The 18,996-nt window shown below is 43.1% G+C and overlaps 1 protein-coding gene across 1 annotated transcript in view; it reads right to left on the bottom strand.

Moving 5' to 3' along the window:
* Positions 1–18,996, bottom strand: part of NT5E (5'-nucleotidase ecto) — a 46,487-nt gene that overhangs the window by 8,156 nt on the left and 19,335 nt on the right. Inside the window, exons 3-5 of the mRNA XM_049896675.1 lie at positions 16,009–16,197; positions 1,986–2,183; positions 915–1,069 (exon numbers count right to left, since the gene is read on the bottom strand). Of these exons, the coding sequence (XP_049752632.1) occupies positions 915–1,069; positions 1,986–2,183; positions 16,009–16,197 (542 nt within the window). The remainder of the gene's footprint in view (positions 1–914; positions 1,070–1,985; positions 2,184–16,008; positions 16,198–18,996) is intronic.

Genomic DNA, 18,996 nt, shown 5'->3' with positions numbered 1-18,996 from the left:
CACAGAGACAGCCTTCTGGGGTTCATTCTCACTTTTACAAAATTTTTACAAAAATATGTTTAATTACAAGAAATATATGAATACATTCTCACAAAAAAAAAAAAAAAAAAGAGCAAAAAGCAAAAGTTCTCTTACACTTGAAGAGAGGCAAGCCCTGTGAAGAGCCTGGGTGTTTCCTTCCAGACCTACTCTATACCTTTACATACCGAATTCTCTTTAGCTACTTCTCTCACACTGACCACACCATGCTGAGAAGTAGGCACTGTTCTCACCTTGGAAAGCATGATCACTATGATTGAGCATGGCCTGTATTTCAGGCACCGTGCTGGGCACTGACAAATCCCTGGGCTTTGAGCAAGTGGAACTGGTGAGTCTGACCTTGCAGACCTGGGCTCAGCATCACCTGCCAGGGGCTACCATGGCTGATCTGCCCATACAAACAGAAGGGCGCTTTTTGTGGGTGATACTGCTCAGCCACAGGATTTATTTTCATCATTATAACTGCATGTTGTATTTCTATGCTTGTAAAGGAGGTTCCAGTCACACTAAGCCTAGGTTTTCTGGAGCCAGTGGGCAAACTGGTGAAAAACAATCTTGCCAAGTTAGGCTCAAGCAGATGTGTTTTAGCTATTATGTCTACGTTAGGATCAGAGTAGCAGAGTTTGTCTGTGTGCTCTGATCATCTTACAAAACGAAAGCAACATCCGAAATCTAGACATTCCAGACCAACACCTCAGGATAAAAGCTTCAGTTCTTGTAAAGCAATAGAATGAGGATCACCTGAACTAGCTCAGGTACCTTCCCAAGGCACTAAGAATCACCAATTCTATAACTATCAGTTCTTTCCTCCTTGTGTCCTTCCTGCCTCCTCCCCTTCCTCGCTGGGCACAGGCCTGTTCCTGAGGATGACTTACCATAGCATCACAAATCAAATTGCCCATGTTGCATTCTCTAAAACGGCACGACTGAGTGGAGCCATCCAAATAGACAATTGTTTTTCCCAATTCCTGGGTAGAATAATTATCTAATTTTATCCTCCATTTGTTAATGGCTGCTTTTATGCTTGGATCTAGGTGGGAAAAAAAAAAGCCTGCAGTTAAAGCAGATTTCACACTGGGCTAAATTCTGTAGAAGGAATCGAATACCACCTAGCTTACTTGCTGTGGGTACACATTTACCATATATGTGCACGTTTTGGGTTTGCCTTCAAATTCCCTTAGGAACCTCTATATCCTAACATCACCTCAGAACATCTGTAGGACAGCCACTGGGACAGCAGTGCTGTGGTGGTGGGGCCTATGAAAGGCCCAGTGGCAGGTGTACAGGGCCTGCCTGCTGAGGTTCTGCTGATGTTCTGCTGGTCTGTGCTGTCCCAGCCCCCTCCCCTCCAGCTATTGAGAGGCCTGTGTTGTGCTCATTCTTCCCAGATCTGATCATGGAGCAGGTACAGAGAGAAGGGTAGAAGTGTGTTCATGCATACCATATGAAAATGGACGACATGAAATGAAGTTTTTAGTCAGCGACCCAGACAAAAAAGTGTGATAGACACTGATAGTCCAACTTCATTTGATAAACAGAGACCCATAGAGACTGGGCAACGTGTCCAAGGCACACTGCTCTTAAGTGGTGGGACCAGGATTTGAGCCTGGTTCTGCCCAGTTTGAATCCCTGGGCTTTGATAACCAGCTCTCCTCCAGACATGGGCTGAGTGGCTGCCCCATGCTTGAAGAAGTTTGTAAAAGGCAGAAGCAGCAGAGACACACAGTGTCTGATGCTGAGATGTCTCGAGAAGCAAACGGGGATTTTTGGCCTCTGGGTATGTTTTCAGTCTCTGTGTCCACGAAGAGGGTAAGCGCAAGTGACAGGAGAAGTTCTTCAGAAGTTTTATAGCCTTTTCCTGAAACATTAAAAAAAAAAAAAAAAAGGGAAAAAATCCAGCCACCTAAGTTTTGGATTGGTGGAACAGTTCCCTAAATTCCACATACCTTCAGGAATGCTACTGTTTAGAAGAATGGGATTTCCATGTGAAGTGATGACATTTCCTTTTTCATCAAACTCAACCTTCAAATAGCCCAGGTATTTTCCAAAAGCATAGGCCTGGACCACAGGAACCTGCCGGCCATCATCGGAAGTGACTATGAATGGGTACTTCCCAGCAGGCACCTCTTTGGAAGGTGGAGTGCCTGAAATAAAAGAGCCAAAGCTGATCAAGTCTGCCTTTGTATGCACGGGCTGCAGGCCAGCAGGCCACTGGCCAGATGACTGTGAAATTTAAATTGATGGTTTGCCAGCTGCTGCTCTACATAGCTGGTCTTTCAGAGCGCTGCCCAGACATTTGTTAATTTCCCAGTCCCCTTTTGGCACACAAATCCTTCCACTCTCAACACAGCAGGCATTTACTAAGCTCTTGCTAAGTACAGGGCACTGTGCTTGGTGCTGTGGGGACACAAAGATGCAAGACTGCTAAGATTATCCTACCTCCGTCCTGACCTGGGCTCCATTTTTACTAGCAGGGTGGTTTAGCCAGCCCACTTCATTTCACTGTACCTCAGTTTTCTTATCTGTAAAATGGGTGAAATAACAATTCCTATTGCACAGTGTTGTTGAGAGGATTAGAAAATATGGAAATTGTCAAGGATTTCATTTTACTTGGATCCACAATCAACACCCATGGAGGCAGCAGTCAGAAAATCAAACGACGTATTACATTGGGCATATCTTTGGCAAAAGACCTCTTTAAGGTGTTAACAGCAAAGATGTTACTTTGAGGACTAAGATGCACCTGACCCAAGCCATGGTATTTTCAATCACTTCATAGGTATGCAAAAGCTGGACAATGAACAAGGAAGATCAGAGAAGAATTGATGCCTTTGAATTATACTATTGGTAAAGAATATTGAATATTACATGGACTGCCAGAAGAACAACAAATCTGTCTTGGAAGAAGTACAGCCAGATGATCCTTAGAAGTATGGTGAAACTTTGTCTCATGTACTTTGCACATGTTATCAGGAGGGTCACATGACCCGCCCCACGCAGCCCTCACACAAGTCAGGTTTTGCCGACCTCTACCTCAGTGAGGGCCCCTGGGGAGAGCTGGGACCCACTTATCACCCTAAGGATGGGTGGCCTGTCACTGTCCTTAGACGTGTGCCTGGATGAGGGCTGGGAGCCTGGCCACGCAGGGAGCATGGGATTCTGGCCTCTAACCCCTTGGCACATTTAAGTTCTTTAATAAAATAACCCATGTCTGCACCCCTCCTTCGGACACACTGGGGTTTATATCTTACCTTCACAGAGACAGTGGCATAGCGTGGGCTATTGTGAATCAGAGACCATGGGCCAGGTGCCCTTGACCCACTCCCTCAGCCCACCCATGACAGTCCTTCCTATTAGATGTTTACAGAGGGCCCTGGGAATACACACCAGTTGTGAGAGTGTGCCAGAGACCAGGCCCTGGGCTATATTTCATTTAATTCTCCACCCATCCCAAGAGGCAGGTCTTCTCCCCACTTTACAGATGAGAAGGCTGATTGTCATAGGCAATACAACCGAGGTCACCCGGCTGGTATGTGATAGAGACCAGACTAAAAAGCTGTGTGGCACTAGAGCTTATGTTCACTCCACTACACCACATAGCCCATCATGTGCTGACCTCATAATGCCTGCAACAGCTAGCTGCCAACAGCCACTTACCAACAGCTGGTTGCCAGCTTCCACTTACGCAAACCCAGCATGTGCACCTTTGTGCCACAAGCTCTTTCTCCGCTTCTTTCTTCACCTAAGATGAGCCGGGGTGAAATGTTAAAAAGAACCCATTCCTGCCATGCTCCTATATCAAGAGCAGCTCTCTGTCCAGTTCAATAACCACAGGGCCAAAGTGCTGTAAATACCAGCACTTCACAAGCAGAAAATAGCTGCTGACAGCCTTAATTTATTTATCATTCTCTTGTTCTCTCTGGGAGAAAAAAGAAGACATTCTGGTAAATTTACTTTTTACAAAGAGTGCCCCACTTGAGATCCAGTGAGAGGGTTATCCTGTCTGCATTTGCAGTGTGAGCTGTGCTGCCTCCGGAACACCCTCCGGATGCTGACCGTGACAGAGATGATCTGATGCACTGCAGAGTAGCGGGGAAGGTTAACACTCCAATCATCCTCCTTTCGTTTGGGCCCGTCCTCCTTTGGGCAAGTCTGGAGCATGGTGTTTACTTCAGGGGACTAGGGGATGTGACAGCCCCCTCCCACCCTCCCAGCTGGGGAGGTTTGGGAGGGTGGTTTCTCCTGAGCCCAGCTGCTTGGGAAGGTGCAGTTCTGCAGATGTCCACAAGATGGCGCAGAACAACTCCTGCCCCCCTCCCCCCGCCACCCGCAATCCAGGTGGAAGAAATGCTAATTAGATGCAGAAGCCTGGAGATTCCTGGAAACCTAAGAGAACGGGAAGCCTGATCTTTTTTTTTTTTTTTTTTTGCCCATGTTATTCTGCCTTCCATAGAAATATCCGCATTTAAAAAGAATGTAGAATTTAGGAACATGTTGATTTGGTCAAATGCCTCATCAGATCAACCAGCATTCTGCAAACAGGAGCTAGCAATCCCAGCGTCCTGGATTCACTTTCGATGTGGTCGTACTCACTTTCTCCTTTTCTGAAACAAAACGTGAGTTATCTGCATCTTAACAAACTACATCAGGAACAAGGAGGATCCTTTTGATGTGGCTGATGCAATGGCAGGTCTGGTTTGACTAATCACTGCCTCCTGCAGGCTGCGCTTCCCGCTCCCCATAGCTCACAACCCCAGAAAACCACTAGCAGAGGAAGCAATCCAGGGCTTCACATTTTCCACACTACCCAGCCAAAGATGCTCATGACCAAAATATTCCCTTCACACAGACCCACACATCTGCTTTAGAAACTCAACTTGTCATCTCAGCAAGAAGAAATCATTTACCAGAACTCTATTCCAGTCATCTGTCATATACACAATCCAGGACACAAAACCAGAGAAGCCGTGGAGTTGTGGACTGATATGCAGAGTTAGTGAACAGGGCATTTCCCAGCACAGTGCGGACACCTGAGGGACCTAACAGCCCCTTGCCTGGGAGCTCTGGCCGCAGCAGTCCTTAGAATAAGGTGGTCACAAATGTGGGCATGGGCAACTGCCCTCCCAGTGGCTAGAAGAGGCCAAGAGGACAGACCACGTGGCAACAGAGGTGCTAGGGAGCAGGCCTTTGAAGTGGTTTTCACCTGGTTGAATTCTAGAATATTTTAAAGCTGTTCATGCTATGGTTTTAATGTATATGGGACTGGCTTAAGAGCTTCTGAACTGGGGCCTTTATTAAAATGACTGAGTAAAAATAATTGGTAATTAGCTGTTTTTGTTAGCTGCCTTCTAGTCGGTTCTGACTCGTAGTGACCTTATGTATAACAGAAAGAAACGCTGCCCAGTTCTGAGGCATCTGCATGATCGTTGGTATGTTTGACTCCATTGTTGGCGCTATGTGTCAATCCATCTCATTGAAGGTTTTTTTAGTTTTCACTAACTCTACCAAACAGGATGTTGATTGGGAAACATTTGCTTTGTAAACGTGATTGGTCTTTCCCGATGATATGTCTAAAGTAAGCTAGTCGAAGTCTCACCGTGCCTGCTTCTAGGGAGCATACTGGTTGTATTTCTTCTAAGATGGATTTGTTCTTCAAATTGATAATTAGCGTATTTCAAATCACTGCTTATAGGGGACTTGTGTCTCTCTTTGGAATTGCTTGGAAGTGCTTGATCTCACCAGATGCTGCTTTTATTTGTCTGCTTCTCTGTATCTCCTCAGCCATGGCCACAGTCTTGGGCGCCACTATCTTGCCTCTGGGTTTCTACAACAGCCTCCTAACTGGCCTTTTCAGGCCTCTTTCTAATCCAGTCTCCACTTGGCAGCCTGAGTGATCTTTGTAAACGTAAATATGATTATGTTACTCTGGGTTTTAAATTATTTCCTTAGAAAAAAAGAAATGTTTAACATGAATATCATAGCCTATGAGACCTACACAATCTGGCCCTTTCTTTCCTCACCAGCTCCATCTAGAACACCCACCCTGCACTTCAGCAATCTTAGCCTCTTTCCATTCCTAGACCACACCCATCTGGCATACCGATAAAAAAATTTTGGAGTCAAAGGCCTACATGTGAGTTATTTACATCTTTCTGCTTCAGTTTATTTATCTATGAAGGAGAGAAAATAATAATACCTATCTTACAGGGTTGTTGGGAGAACTTGTTTTTTTAATATTTTATTATGTTTTGGGTCAAAGTTTACAAAGCATATGTTCCCAATCAACAATTTATACACAGATTTCTTTGTAACATTGGTTGCAATCCCTTCAATGTGTCAGCACTGTCTCCACTTCTACCCTGGGTTCCCCATTTCCACTCACCCAGCTTTCCTGCCCCTTCCTGCCTTCTGAACTTTGGTTTTCAGCAAATGCTACCCTTTTGGTCTCATATATTTTAATGTTCTGAGGAGCTCATTCCTCACTGGTGTTATTGCTTGCTCTATAGGCCTGCCTATTGTTTGGCTAAAAGATGATCTCCGGAATGGGTTCAGTTCCAAGTTTGAAGGGTACCTATGGGCCATAGTCTTGGGGGTTCCACCAGTCTCTATCAGACCAGTAAGTCTGGTCTTTTCTTTTTGTGTGTGTGAATTTGAATTTTGTTCTACACTCTTCTCCAACTCTGTCTGGGACCCTCTATTGTGATTCTGATCAGAGCCGTTGGTAGTGGTAACTGGGCACCATCTAGCTCTTCTGGTCTCAGGCTAGAGGAGGCTGTGGTCCGTTAGTCCTTTGGACTAATTGTTTCCTCCAGTCTTCAGTTTTCTTCACTCTTCCTTGCTCCAGACAGGGAGAGACTAATAGTTGTATCTTTGATGGCCACTTGCAAGCTTTTAAGACCCCAGTCAAGTCACTACTCACCAAAACAGACATAGACTTGTCTTTATGGATTGTTATGCCAGTTGATCTAGATGTCCCCTGAGACTATGGTTTGTTGTGAGAATTTTAACAAATGAAGCCTGACTTGAGGTAAGTGCTCAATAAAGATTAACTATAGAGTCCCTGGGTGGTTAACACACTCAGCTGCTAGCCTAAAGGTTGATGGTTTGATTCCACCCAGTGGTGCCTCAAAAGATAGGTCTAGTGATCTACTACAGAAAAAATCAACCATTGAAAACCCTGTGCAGCACAATTGTACTCTAACACACATAGGTCACCATGAGTCAGAATCTACTCGATACCAACTGGTTCTTATTATTTACCAAGTTGATTTCTGGGTGTCCTTCTGATCTTAACCAAATGTCAGTTCCTCTGGGGAACATTCACTGATAACGCCTTAGATTTGGTCAGATTCTTCTATTCTGTTTTCATAACATCTTATACTTCTCCCTTCTAACAGGCTTTGTCGTTATTTATTTATATAATTATTTATTTACGTGCATATTTATACTGTAAAAAAAATCTGGTCATGGTCAATATCCATTTCAAGATAGTAAGTTCTATGAGGGCAGCAGACGCTGTGTCTCTACGGTTTGCCCAGCATAGTTGTAGGTGCTCAATAAATGTTTGTTGACTGAATAGATTTCACTAGCTTAGCAAACACTTTTCCATAGTAGACCATACAAGATTTTTATGCTTCCTCTGAGGTGGAACCCATGCGTATGAGGCAAACATTGCCTCTGCGCCAACCCCCCCAACCCCCCAATTTGCCTCAATTCAATCTATCCAACTAATGGAGCTCAGTGGGAGCCAGTGAAGTGAAATCTCGGCAGGGATTTGGGAGTCTAGAGAATGGTTTTTGGTTAGTCAGTTTTAATCTGGTTTTGTGACCTTCAGAAAGACATTTAGCCTGTGTGGTGGGGCCTACATTTATCTTCTAAATTTGCAAAAGAAGAGATCTGGTTAACGGTGGTTTTCTTTCTTTTTTTTTAAGCTATGAGCATCTTTTGTACAAATGAAATTTGTCGTGCAATGGAAGCCATAAAGCATGAAAGCCAAGTTGTTTGGTTGAAGTTGGGGTTGAGGGCTGGAGCCTAGCCCTTAGTCCCTGCCACAAGGAGCTCTTCACAGCACAGTGTGGAAATCACTGGCCTAGATGTCCTCTGGGGCGCTTCTGAAGAGGAAAGGCCAGTCAGGCACTTCTGCTACCTGTAGTATAGAATGCGCTCCAGGCATTTAAAGGGAGGGGGGTGCTTTCCCTCATCACAGCCTAGTCAAGAGGTGTTCAGTAACCTGAGGGCAATTCACTGTCTCTTCAGCCCTCTCTGCACCAAAGCATGTTTCACCCCTTGATCACGTCTCCATCAGGGAAGTCAAAGGGCCATGTCATACTATCCATGCTCAGACTCTGTCACTGTTTTGTACATACTTCTACTTACTGCTCACATTCTTGCTCTTGGCCATTCTGTGACAATTGCGAAGCCTAAAAGAGATTAAGAGCCTTTAAGTAATACCAAGAGCAGGCTCAAGACCCTCATGAAATCCATCCCTGGCTGTCTGTATTCAAGCCTGACTGGCTGGGGAAAACCTGTAGGATGGGAATAGGTTCACATTCATTTGCTCATTCAACAAATATTTACAGAACTCCAACGGGTGCCCAGCTTTTGGATCTCCACTGTCCAGCAGGGCTGGGCCTATTTTCTTTGCTTCATCTTTATAAGGCCAGGAGAGGTTGCTCAATGGAGACAGAGCAGGGAAAGGTAACATTCTTCCAGCTTTCTGTCACCCTTTTAGCTTCAAAAAGAATCTGGCCATTCCCATGGTTCAATATCTTTTCAGATACCAGATTTCCCACTCACTTTTTACATTTTGGAACAGGTGTCTATACAATAAATGAAAAAAAAAAATCAACACAGCCATCCTCTGGTTCTATCACTGCAGCCTATGAAAAGGCAGAGTACGAGGAAAATGGGAGGAAGGCAAGGGAAAGAAGAGGAAGAATAGAAAGAAAGGGAGAGACAGAGGTATATTGAGACTGATTTTCACCTTAACATGACCATTATGCAGCTCTGTTTACTAACGATGCTCTTTTGGGTAGTAATAACTGTATTTCTTTACCTTAAAAGGAGGTAAATGGGACCGTAAATTACATAAACCAGAGATACTAAACTTGAGAATCTGAACTAAATTCATGCATGACCAGTGTATCTTCCTACCTTTAAAAGATAAGAAATAAAGAATTGGGTGGCTTGACCAAAGCACCCCGGCTATGTTCCACTCAGTTCACTTGCTTTCAGTTTATACATTTCCCCCAGGCCTAGCAACACGTACAGTTTCGGATTCACAACTGCTAATCTCTTAGAGAACTTCCAAAAATATTCTGTCATGATTTGGAACCACAGCTGGTCTTCCATTCCTAATGATCTCCATGTTCTCTTAAATAAGCTTATTTAAAACCTGTAGTCCATATTCCATTGCTGACTAGCATGACTGGAATGAATGGTTTCTTGTGGGAATCAGCCATTAAGACTGCTCGATGAGTACAGACACTCAGCATTGCCTGCTAGAGATGGCACTCTCGGAACACCTTCCCCAGTTAAATTCTTATTTTCTCTAAAAAAGTATATCTTCTTTTTTTATTTGACAAAAAGATTTATAATTATTCACATTAACGATAATGGTTAAGTTTGTAAAGGTTTACAGAGGCTTTTGAAAAGTTTATTATAAAAGTAAAACATTACAGAGTACTTGGACAATGGAGAAGAAAAAAAAAAATCCATAATCCTCCTGCCCTTTGCCAATGACAATATAACCAGTTGCTGTCAAGTCAATTCTGACTCATGGTGACCTCATGAGTGTCAGAGTAGACTTGTGCTCCATAAGGTTTTCAAAAGTCTGATTTTTTGGAAATAGATTGCCAGGGCTTTCTTCCCAGGTCCCTATGGGTGGCCTCAAACCTCCAACCTTTCAGTTAGCAGCCAAGCTTGTTAACTGTTTGTACCACGCAGCAACTCAATGGCCATTATAATTTCTGTGAATTTAAAAAACATATACCTGTATGCATAGCAAGGAAAAGGAAATTGGTGCAGAATACATTTTATCGAGAAGACTACTTTCTGTTTAGCAAAACACTGTGAAAGGACAAGCATCCAACAGGAAAATGAGGAGTGCTGTCTTATTGTAATGCTGGTTGTGATGCCCCCATCCTTCTCCCCACCTCAAAAGTGAGGTAAGGCACAACTATTGGGGAAGATCTGCTCCCTGACAAGGACCAGGTAGGTGGATGCAGAAAGAGAGAGTGCTTAATTGTTTTGCATAAAAATATTGGGCGAAATATTGAGGTTCACAGGCAGCCTTGGAGAAAAGGGGTGGAGATAAGAGTAAAGAACACCAAAGCGGGAGAAGGCATCCACTGAGGGAGAAAGACAACCTGTGAGAAATTCCCTGTGGTGGGGATGGCCAAGGGCTGTGAAGACAGGGTTTCATTCTAGCTTGCAGTTTGGGCTGTGCTGTGGCCGGCTCCCCCGTGCTGACAGGCAAACTTCAAAGAAAACTGCCTTGTATGGGCAAAATTTGTGGGGATCAAGAAAGGAGGTCACTTTTCCATACTTGGGTGTATTATGTATGGAGAATATACATGGAATGCTTTGAAAAAGGCAAGACTAGAAGAGGCTGCGAATTCAACAGAAGCAAAAAGTAGGAGCAAGGTGACTAGAAAAATATAGGACTCCAGGGAATTATCAGTTCTGGGGGGCAGAGGGTGAGAAGAACCCCAATGTTTCCCAAGTTTTATGTAATAAAGATCCATTTTATTTATTAAGGAAGGAGTCATCCCATAAGTTGGCTTGAGGATTTGTGACTCTCAGGTAATTACAGCCTGGATAATATGTTTTTATGAAGTTTTAAAGAAAATATTTTGTGTCCATCCCCTTTTCATTTAATCTTATATCATATGCATTTTCCTATACTGCGGGATATCAGAGAACTGAGTATTTATTTTGGACCTACTATGTTTTAGGTCCCAGTTCCATTCATACAATACCTTAGTCCCCAGGAGAACTTTACGAAGTAGGTGTATCACTATAACCATTTTTTTAAGATAAGAAAGTTGAAGCACAGAGAGTTTAAATACCTTACCCAAGGTCTGACGGTCAGGGAGGAACCTGGGTCTGTCAGAGACCAAAGCCCTTTCCATAACCCCATGCCGCTCTCCAGTCAGTCACAGAAATGAGACCCTCTGCACAAGACCATCAAGCGGCAAAATAAAAGAAACAAAAACTTCAGTTCCCAAGATGAGATTTGTACCTTGAGGTATGTTGGGCTTATGATTATCAATAGTTGGCCACCAACTTTCCTGTCAAATGAACTGGACTGTGCTTTTTGTTTTAAAATTGTGATATATATAGATATATACACATATATATACACAAAACAGCAATTCAACAATTTTTACGTGTATAATTCAGTGTGGACTGTGTTTCATAGTCATTCTTTTTAGATTTTGGTTTTGGGTAGACCTACTTCATCCTGGAAGGCAATTTCTTGAGATGGAGCTTACATTGACCAGTGTTATGTGGCTACAAAAATCACCACCCAGAAGTTTCTGGCTTTGCTCCCTAAAGGAGGCTGGTGCTAGGACCGGGGCATGGCTACAAGTTGATGGAAAGGACCCAAAGAGTGAATGACCACTGGGACAAGTAGTTCCTTGGGTAGCCACACTCAAGAAAATGAAGGGCCATCATCTTTGAAGCTACCAGCCATAAGTCTGCCCCTGGGCTGATTCTCTCGGCTCAGTTAGTACACAGACATCCAGCAGTCCTTATCTAATGCCCAAAGGAAATGCACTTCCTTGGAGAGTATTTCCCTGTCCTGTGCATGAGGTAAATAATAAGACCTTATTTGTGCTCTAAAAGGACAAGATTAACTAAACTATAAGGGTGAAAATTAATGGAGAGATGAACCATACTGCAAACAACAACAAAGTCTCGGCCTCCCTCACTTGTAACGAAGCAGGGATGCATCCTCCAGTCAGACTGTGCCACCTGCAGCAACGTGAAGAAATGTCAGGTTCATCAGGTCTGTCTTATCTATAATTACACTGGGAGCAGAAAAAGCACGGTGTAATCCAGGTACTTTGTAAAAGTTTTCTTTCAGTTGTGCGTGTTTGTGTGTGTATGTATGTGCGTGTGGCACCTGGTGCACAATGTCTTTCTCACTATGAATCATAGTGAAAAAGGTTTGAAACCACTACTCTCAAGAATGAGAGGGTGAGAGAGATATCTAGCTCCCACCATGTCCTAGGGTTCTGACACTGCCTCAGAAAAAAGCTAAGAAAAGCCTGTGGGGAAGGGTTTTTCACAGGTCTTATCCACAGAGCTGAGACACAAGTGGACTAAGAACAGCTAAAGTACAGGACCTTGTTTTGAGGCACTTTACCTACAACCATTCATTACATATATTAAGTCACAAGGAGCCTTTGTAGTATGTACTATTGTTACCACCCTCGTTCTACAGCTGAGGGCATCAGGCATACACAGGGTAAGTCACTTGCCCAGGATCTCACTGCTAGTTAGTGGTAAAGTCAGTCGGGCTCCAGAGTCTTACCAGTGCTGTTCACAATGACCTGCTCCAATGGGATTTTTTCTGGGTCTTGAGTAAGGGGCCCCTCCGTCCATTTAATGATCCTAGAGTTACTCAAGTGGCTCTCAGAAGTTTGACTGCAACGTTACAAGCACTAAGAAAGTTCACTTCACTGTTCAGTATACACCATCATCATCCCCATCACACTTATGTATTGCCTGCTATGTGCCCAGAGCTGTCCTCTCTACTTTAGATTTTTTCTTTCCATGAAACAATATTTATCTTTCCTATGAGCAATGATTTTCTCTTTTTATGAGCAGTGAGGTTGCCATGAGTCAGAATTGACTAGACAGCAACTAACAACAACATGAGTAATGTAGGTCCCTGTTCTATTTCAGACTACTCTGTTTTAAAAAAAAAAAAACCTACTGGTCATCATAACCTACTAAATTGATTTCAAAACCCACTAACGGTGGAACTGAGTTTGAAATTATTCTTTAGCCTGGGTGTACAAAAAGGCAAATTACTTGCTAAGGAAGAGAATTAGCACATATAAACATTGGCATTATTTCCTTCAGTGAAAGCCAGCTCCACCTTGTGAAATATTTCAACAGAGGGAGGGAGGAATGAAGGAAGGGAGAGAGAAGGGAGGAGACAGAGAGGGAAGGAGGAGACAGAGAGGGAGGGAGGAAGTGAGGGAGAGGGAGAAGAAGGGAGGAACGTGCATGCAGTATGTGCTCAGGCACTAGGGCATGCATGCTCATGCAAGAGCTTGCTAATTCCAGGGGCTAAGTGGCTTCTAGGACACTTAGTGGTCCTAGTGTACAGTAGAGTCAGGACTTGAACCCAGAGTTATCTGGCTTCTTGTGCTATCTGTGCAACCTACAAATCAAATTTTGTCATCATGAGCTGTAAACACCTATGTACGTTACTTTGTTTATGCTTAAAAAATCTTATGACATGTTGTTTTTTGAAATAGCCTATTTATGTTGAATTTTGGTTCGGACTTAGTAATCTTTTTCTTTTTTTTTTTTTAATTTTTATTGAGCTTCAAGTGAACGTTTACAAATTAAGTCAGTCTGCTACATATAAGTTTATATACACCTTACTCCATACTCCCACTTGCTCTCTCCCTAATGAGTCAGCCCTTCTAGTCTCTCCTTTTGTGACAATTTTGCCAGCTTCCAACCCTCTCTACTCTCCCAACCCCCCTCCAGACAGGAGATGCCAACACAGTCTCAAGTGTCCACCTGATACAAATAGCTCACTCTTCATCAGCATCTCTCTCCTACCCAGTGTGCAGTCCCTTCCATGTCTGATGAGTTGTCTTCGGGAATGGTTCCTGTCCTGGGCCAACAGAAGGTCTGAGGACCATGACTGCCGGAATTCCTCTAGTCTCAGTCAGACCATTAAGTATGGTCTTTTTGTGAGAATTTGGGGTCTGCATCCCACTGATCTCCTGCTTCCTCAGGGGTTCTCTGTTGTGCTCCCCGTCAGGGCAGTCATCGGTTGCGGCCGGGCACCAACTAGTTCTTCTGGTCTCAGGATGATGTAAGTCTCTGGTTCATGTGGCCCTTTCTGCCTCTTGGGCTCTTAGTTATCGTGTGACCTTGGTGTTCTTCATTCTCCTTTGATCCTGGTGGGTTGAGACCAATTGATGCTTCTTAGATGGCCACTTGTTAGCATTTAAGACCCCAGACGCCACATTTCAAAGTGGGATGCAGAAGGTTTTCATAATAGAATTATTTTGCCAATTGACTTAGAAGTCCCCTTAAACCATGGTCCCCAAACCCCCGGCCTTGCTCCGCTGACCTTTAAAGCATTCAGTTTATCCCAGAAACTTCTTTGCTTTTGGTCCAGTCCAGTTGAGCTGATCTTCCATGTATTGAGTATTGTCCTTCCCTTCACCTAAAGTAGTTCTTATCTACTAACTAATCAGTAAAAAACCCTCTCCCTCCCTCCCTCCCTCCCCACCTCGTAACCACAAAAGTATGTGTTCTTCTCAGTTTATACTATTTCTCAAGATCTTATAATAGTGGTCTTATACAATATTTGTCCTTTTGCCTCTGACTAATTTCGCTCAGCATAATGCCTTCCAGGTTCCTCCATGTTATGAAATGTTTCACAGATTCGTCACTGTTCTTTATCGATGCGTAGTATTCCAGTGTGTGAATATACCACAACTTATTTAACCATTCATCCGTTGATGGACACCTTGGTTGCTTCCAGCTTTTTGCTATTGTAAACAGAGCTGCAATAAACATGGGTGTGCATATATCTGTTTGTGTGAAGGCTCTTATTTCTCTAGGGTATATTCCGAGGAGTGGGATTTCTGGGTTGTATGGTAGTTCTATTTCTAACTGTTTAAGATAACGCCAGATGGATTTCCAAAGTGGTTGTACCATTTTACATTCCCACCAGCAGTGTATAAGAGTTCCAATCCCTCCGCAGCCTCTCCACCATTTATTATTTTGTGTTTTTTGGATTAATGCCAGCCTTGTTGGTGTGAGATGGAATCTCATCGTAGTTTTAATTTGCATTTCTCTAATGGCTAATGATCGAGAGCATTTGCTCATGTATCTGTTAGCTGCCTGAATATCTTCTTTAGTGAAGTGCGTGTTCATATCCTTTGCCCACTTCTTGATTGGGTTGTTTGTCTTTTTGTGGTTGAGTTTTGACAGAATCATATAGATTTTAGAGATCAGGCGCTGGTTAGAAATGTCATAGCTGAAAATTCTTTCCCAGTCTGTAGGTGGTCTTTTTACTCTTTTGGTGAAGTCTTTAGATGAGCATAGGTGTTTGATTTTTAGGAGCTCCCAGTTATCTGGTTTTTCTTCGTCATTTTTGGTAATGTTTTGTATTCTGTTTATGCCTTGTATTAGGGCTCCTAACATTGTCCCTATTTTTTCTTCCATGATCTTTATCGTTTTAGTCTTTATGTTTAGGTCTTTGATCCATCTTTTTTTATATATGCTTTATACCTAATATTTATCTATGTATCTATATCTACATATTTAGAAAAAACAAAACCAAACCAGTTGCCATCAATTCAGTTCTGATTCATGATGACCCCATGTGTTTCAGAGTAGAACTGCATTCCATAGAGTTTTCAAAGGCTGTGATCTTTTGGAAGTAGACTGCCAGATCTTTCTTACAAGGTGCCTCTGGGAGGATCTGAATCGCCAACCTTTTGGTTAGTAGCTGAATGCTTAACCATTTGCGCCACCCAGGGAATCCACATATATTTATAATATATAAAAATTAATAAAATTTACTTATAATTATGAAATCAATAAATTACTCTTAGTAATGTCTTCTTGAGTAAGATTTGTACATGTTGCCATTCAGCATATATTAAATAGCAGTAAAAATAACAACAGTTACTAAGGCAAAAAAGGACAAAGCAAGCTTTGCAGAGGTCGCAGGCCACATAGCCCTAACAAAAAAATTACCTGTATAGAGAAACGTGTTGGAGTGTCCTCCCACCACCACATCCACGCCCTTCACTTTCTGAGCGATGAGTTTATCCATTTCAAAGCCAGAGTGTCCCAGTGCAATAATCTTGTTCACATTTAGAGTTTTTAGCTTATCTACTTCAGGTTGCAATGTAGTGATTTCGTCTTCAAATACTAAATTCTTTCCTAAGAACGAATTAAATAAAATGGACATTTATTAGCATTATTTATTATTATATTATGGGGTAGTTCTACTCTGTCCTATAGGGTCGCTATGAGTCAGAATTGACTCGACGGCACTGGGTTTTTGGGTTTATTATTATATTGCTTAAATACATTCTAACATACCAAGCATAAACACCCTAATTTACTAAGGCTCTTAAATTACTTAAACTAATATATATTTGCAAATTAAGCACAAAACCCCTACAAAACCAAATAAAATTCAAATCAATATCAGAGTTACAGTCACTTAATGCTGCATTAATTTAATGTTGTGGATGATATTATTTTGCCTAAAGTGAATTTCAAGCAATGATAAGGCTTCAGATCTGGATTTGTTTTTAACCTGTTTTTGTATTTAGACTTCCATAAGACCAGTGCAGAAAATGCCTGAGCATCGAACATGCCGTATAGAACAGTATTGGCAACTATAAGGTGTTGTTTGTAAGCTTAGGATCACCAGTCTTCAAACTTAACAAAACTCTGCCAGCAAGTCCTCTAGAGTGCCACTTTTAACATGCCAGTTGATAACTTTGTCCTGTTCACTTGAAGATAATGTTAACATTAGGGCATTATTGAAATATGCATTAAATACGCGTCTAATCTACATATTGCTGGAACTGGAAGTATGAACGCTCTTCACTATCTGCTTACTCCTTGACTTAGTGGTAACAAACCATCCCCTGCTGGTACAGACAGGTGAGTCTGACTGCACTGCCCCATGCAGCTAGACGGCCAGTTTCTCCCACTGTCTCTGTAGCCAAACCTCAGCAAGCCTGAGACCTTATGGCTTTTATTGGCACAGAGGTGGCTGCAAACCCAGACAGAAACACTGCCCTGCCGTCGTGTCCAGGGCTCTGCCTGGTACAGGGGAGTCCTCCAGATGATCCAGGCTTCCTTGTGCTGATTTCTAAAAACCATCATTAAAATAAAAACACCTCCTCCCAAATTAACGTCCTCTCATGAAGAACTTTCAAATACTCAGGAGCCTGGGAACCCTAGGTTGAAAAGTATTCACCCCTCCAAAGACCAATAAGATTGTTAAAAACACATACCCTTGTTACACTGTGATGTGTAGGAGCCTCTATATGTGCTTCGAGCGCCCTGGGTAGCACTTGCTGCTAAGCACTTGACTACTAAGCAATTCGAACCCACCCAGAGGCGTCTCAGAAGACAGGCCTGGATATCTGCTTCCCAAAGGCCATAGCCTTGAAAACCTATGGAGCAGTTCTACTCTCCGCACATGGGCTTGCCATGAGTCGGAATTGACCCAATGGCAACTAACAACAACAACAAAATATATGCTTCATTGGGGGAACTCTGGAGCCTTTAACATCAGTCAACTTCACATGTGCACACTGGTCATGAAAGATAAACAATGTAACTGACGTCATAGCCTGGAAGGCCCCACACTGATGGCCTGAAAATTAGAAGCTCACATGCTTTGTGTTGGGGCTGCAGTGTTTTTGGCAACTTGTAGGCAACATTTACAAATCAGGAGTTGTGACAGCTTTGCCATTGTCGCCATGAGAACACCAAGAATAATGTGGCTCCCTGGTTGCCTCTAGGTGCCATGTCACCTTTTCTATGTGCCTTTCCCTGACTATCCCTTTAAAACAAAAGGGTGTTGTATGGCCACACTTGCAATTCCCTCCTCCTGCTTAATTTTTCTACATAGCACCTGAGACATTCTGACACACCAAATATCTCACTTATTATTTACTCCCTCACTAAACATGTAAGTTCTCATGGGCAGGGATTTTTTGGGCCAGTATTCCTGGTGCCTGGAACAGTGCCCAGTATGTAAACAGGCACTAAACAGAATCAATGAATGAGAAATGCCAGGACCTTCAGATAATGCTACCATCCTCTGCTTTGGTTTGGCTGACAAGAAAGAATAGAAAAGTTCAGAGAAATGCCTCCCAGGACAAAGGGATGCATTCTCCCAACATGTCAAAGACTGGGTATCACATACATGGAAAGCCCTGAGATGAATTTCAGGATTTCAAAAGGGGAGTTATGTTCCAAGAATTTTATTGCCTAACTAAAATAAATCAAAGATTCCCAGGCCACCAGGACTGAAGGAATTAGGCTGGATTTGGGGCCAGAGATCTGTAGGAAGTACTCTGGTTGCCAAATCTTTGTCTTAGAAGAGGCTGGTATCCCCACAAAAATCTTGTCCCACCCTTTCCCAATCTACCCCACATCAGTCACTGCACAATCCAGTCCATGATTCCTGGAAGCTGCTGGCAAGAGCAGCTCTAATGAGGTTGCTCTAATGAGGGTGCTCTCAGAGTCCCAGACAGGGGACAGGGTAGTCTGATGTCGAGTCTCTATGTCTCTCTACCAACAACCTTCCTCACTTCCTACCTTATTGTTGGTAATTATTAAATGAGGGATGAAGCTTCTTTCCAAATCATGCCTCAACTCTTCAGCCAAACGTTCAGGAGGTCCTACACTCAAGTCCCAACCCAACTCTCCAGCTTTCTCTACTCATAACCTGTGTGGCCGCCACACCTTCTTGCTCTCCTGAACTCATTCCACTAGAATGGACTGAGGACTTACCATATGCTGGGTACTGTGCACAGATAGTCAAGGTCCCTCCACTTGTCGAGCTTACATTCTAGCATGTGACTCTGGGCTCACTTCTGGAATGCCCTTTGTTTCAAGATGCTTTACATCTTGAGGGGACTAAGGATGCTCTCCACCAAGTCTACCTGATCCCAGGCCAATCAGCCCTCCTTTCACCCAACTCCCCCTCCC

Source organism: Elephas maximus, chromosome 1 (assembly GCF_024166365.1).
Source record: "Elephas maximus indicus isolate mEleMax1 chromosome 1, mEleMax1 primary haplotype, whole genome shotgun sequence".
NCBI classification, from domain to species: Eukaryota; Metazoa; Chordata; class Mammalia; order Proboscidea; family Elephantidae; genus Elephas; species Elephas maximus.
This window is presented reverse-complemented; position numbering and strand designations above follow the sequence as displayed.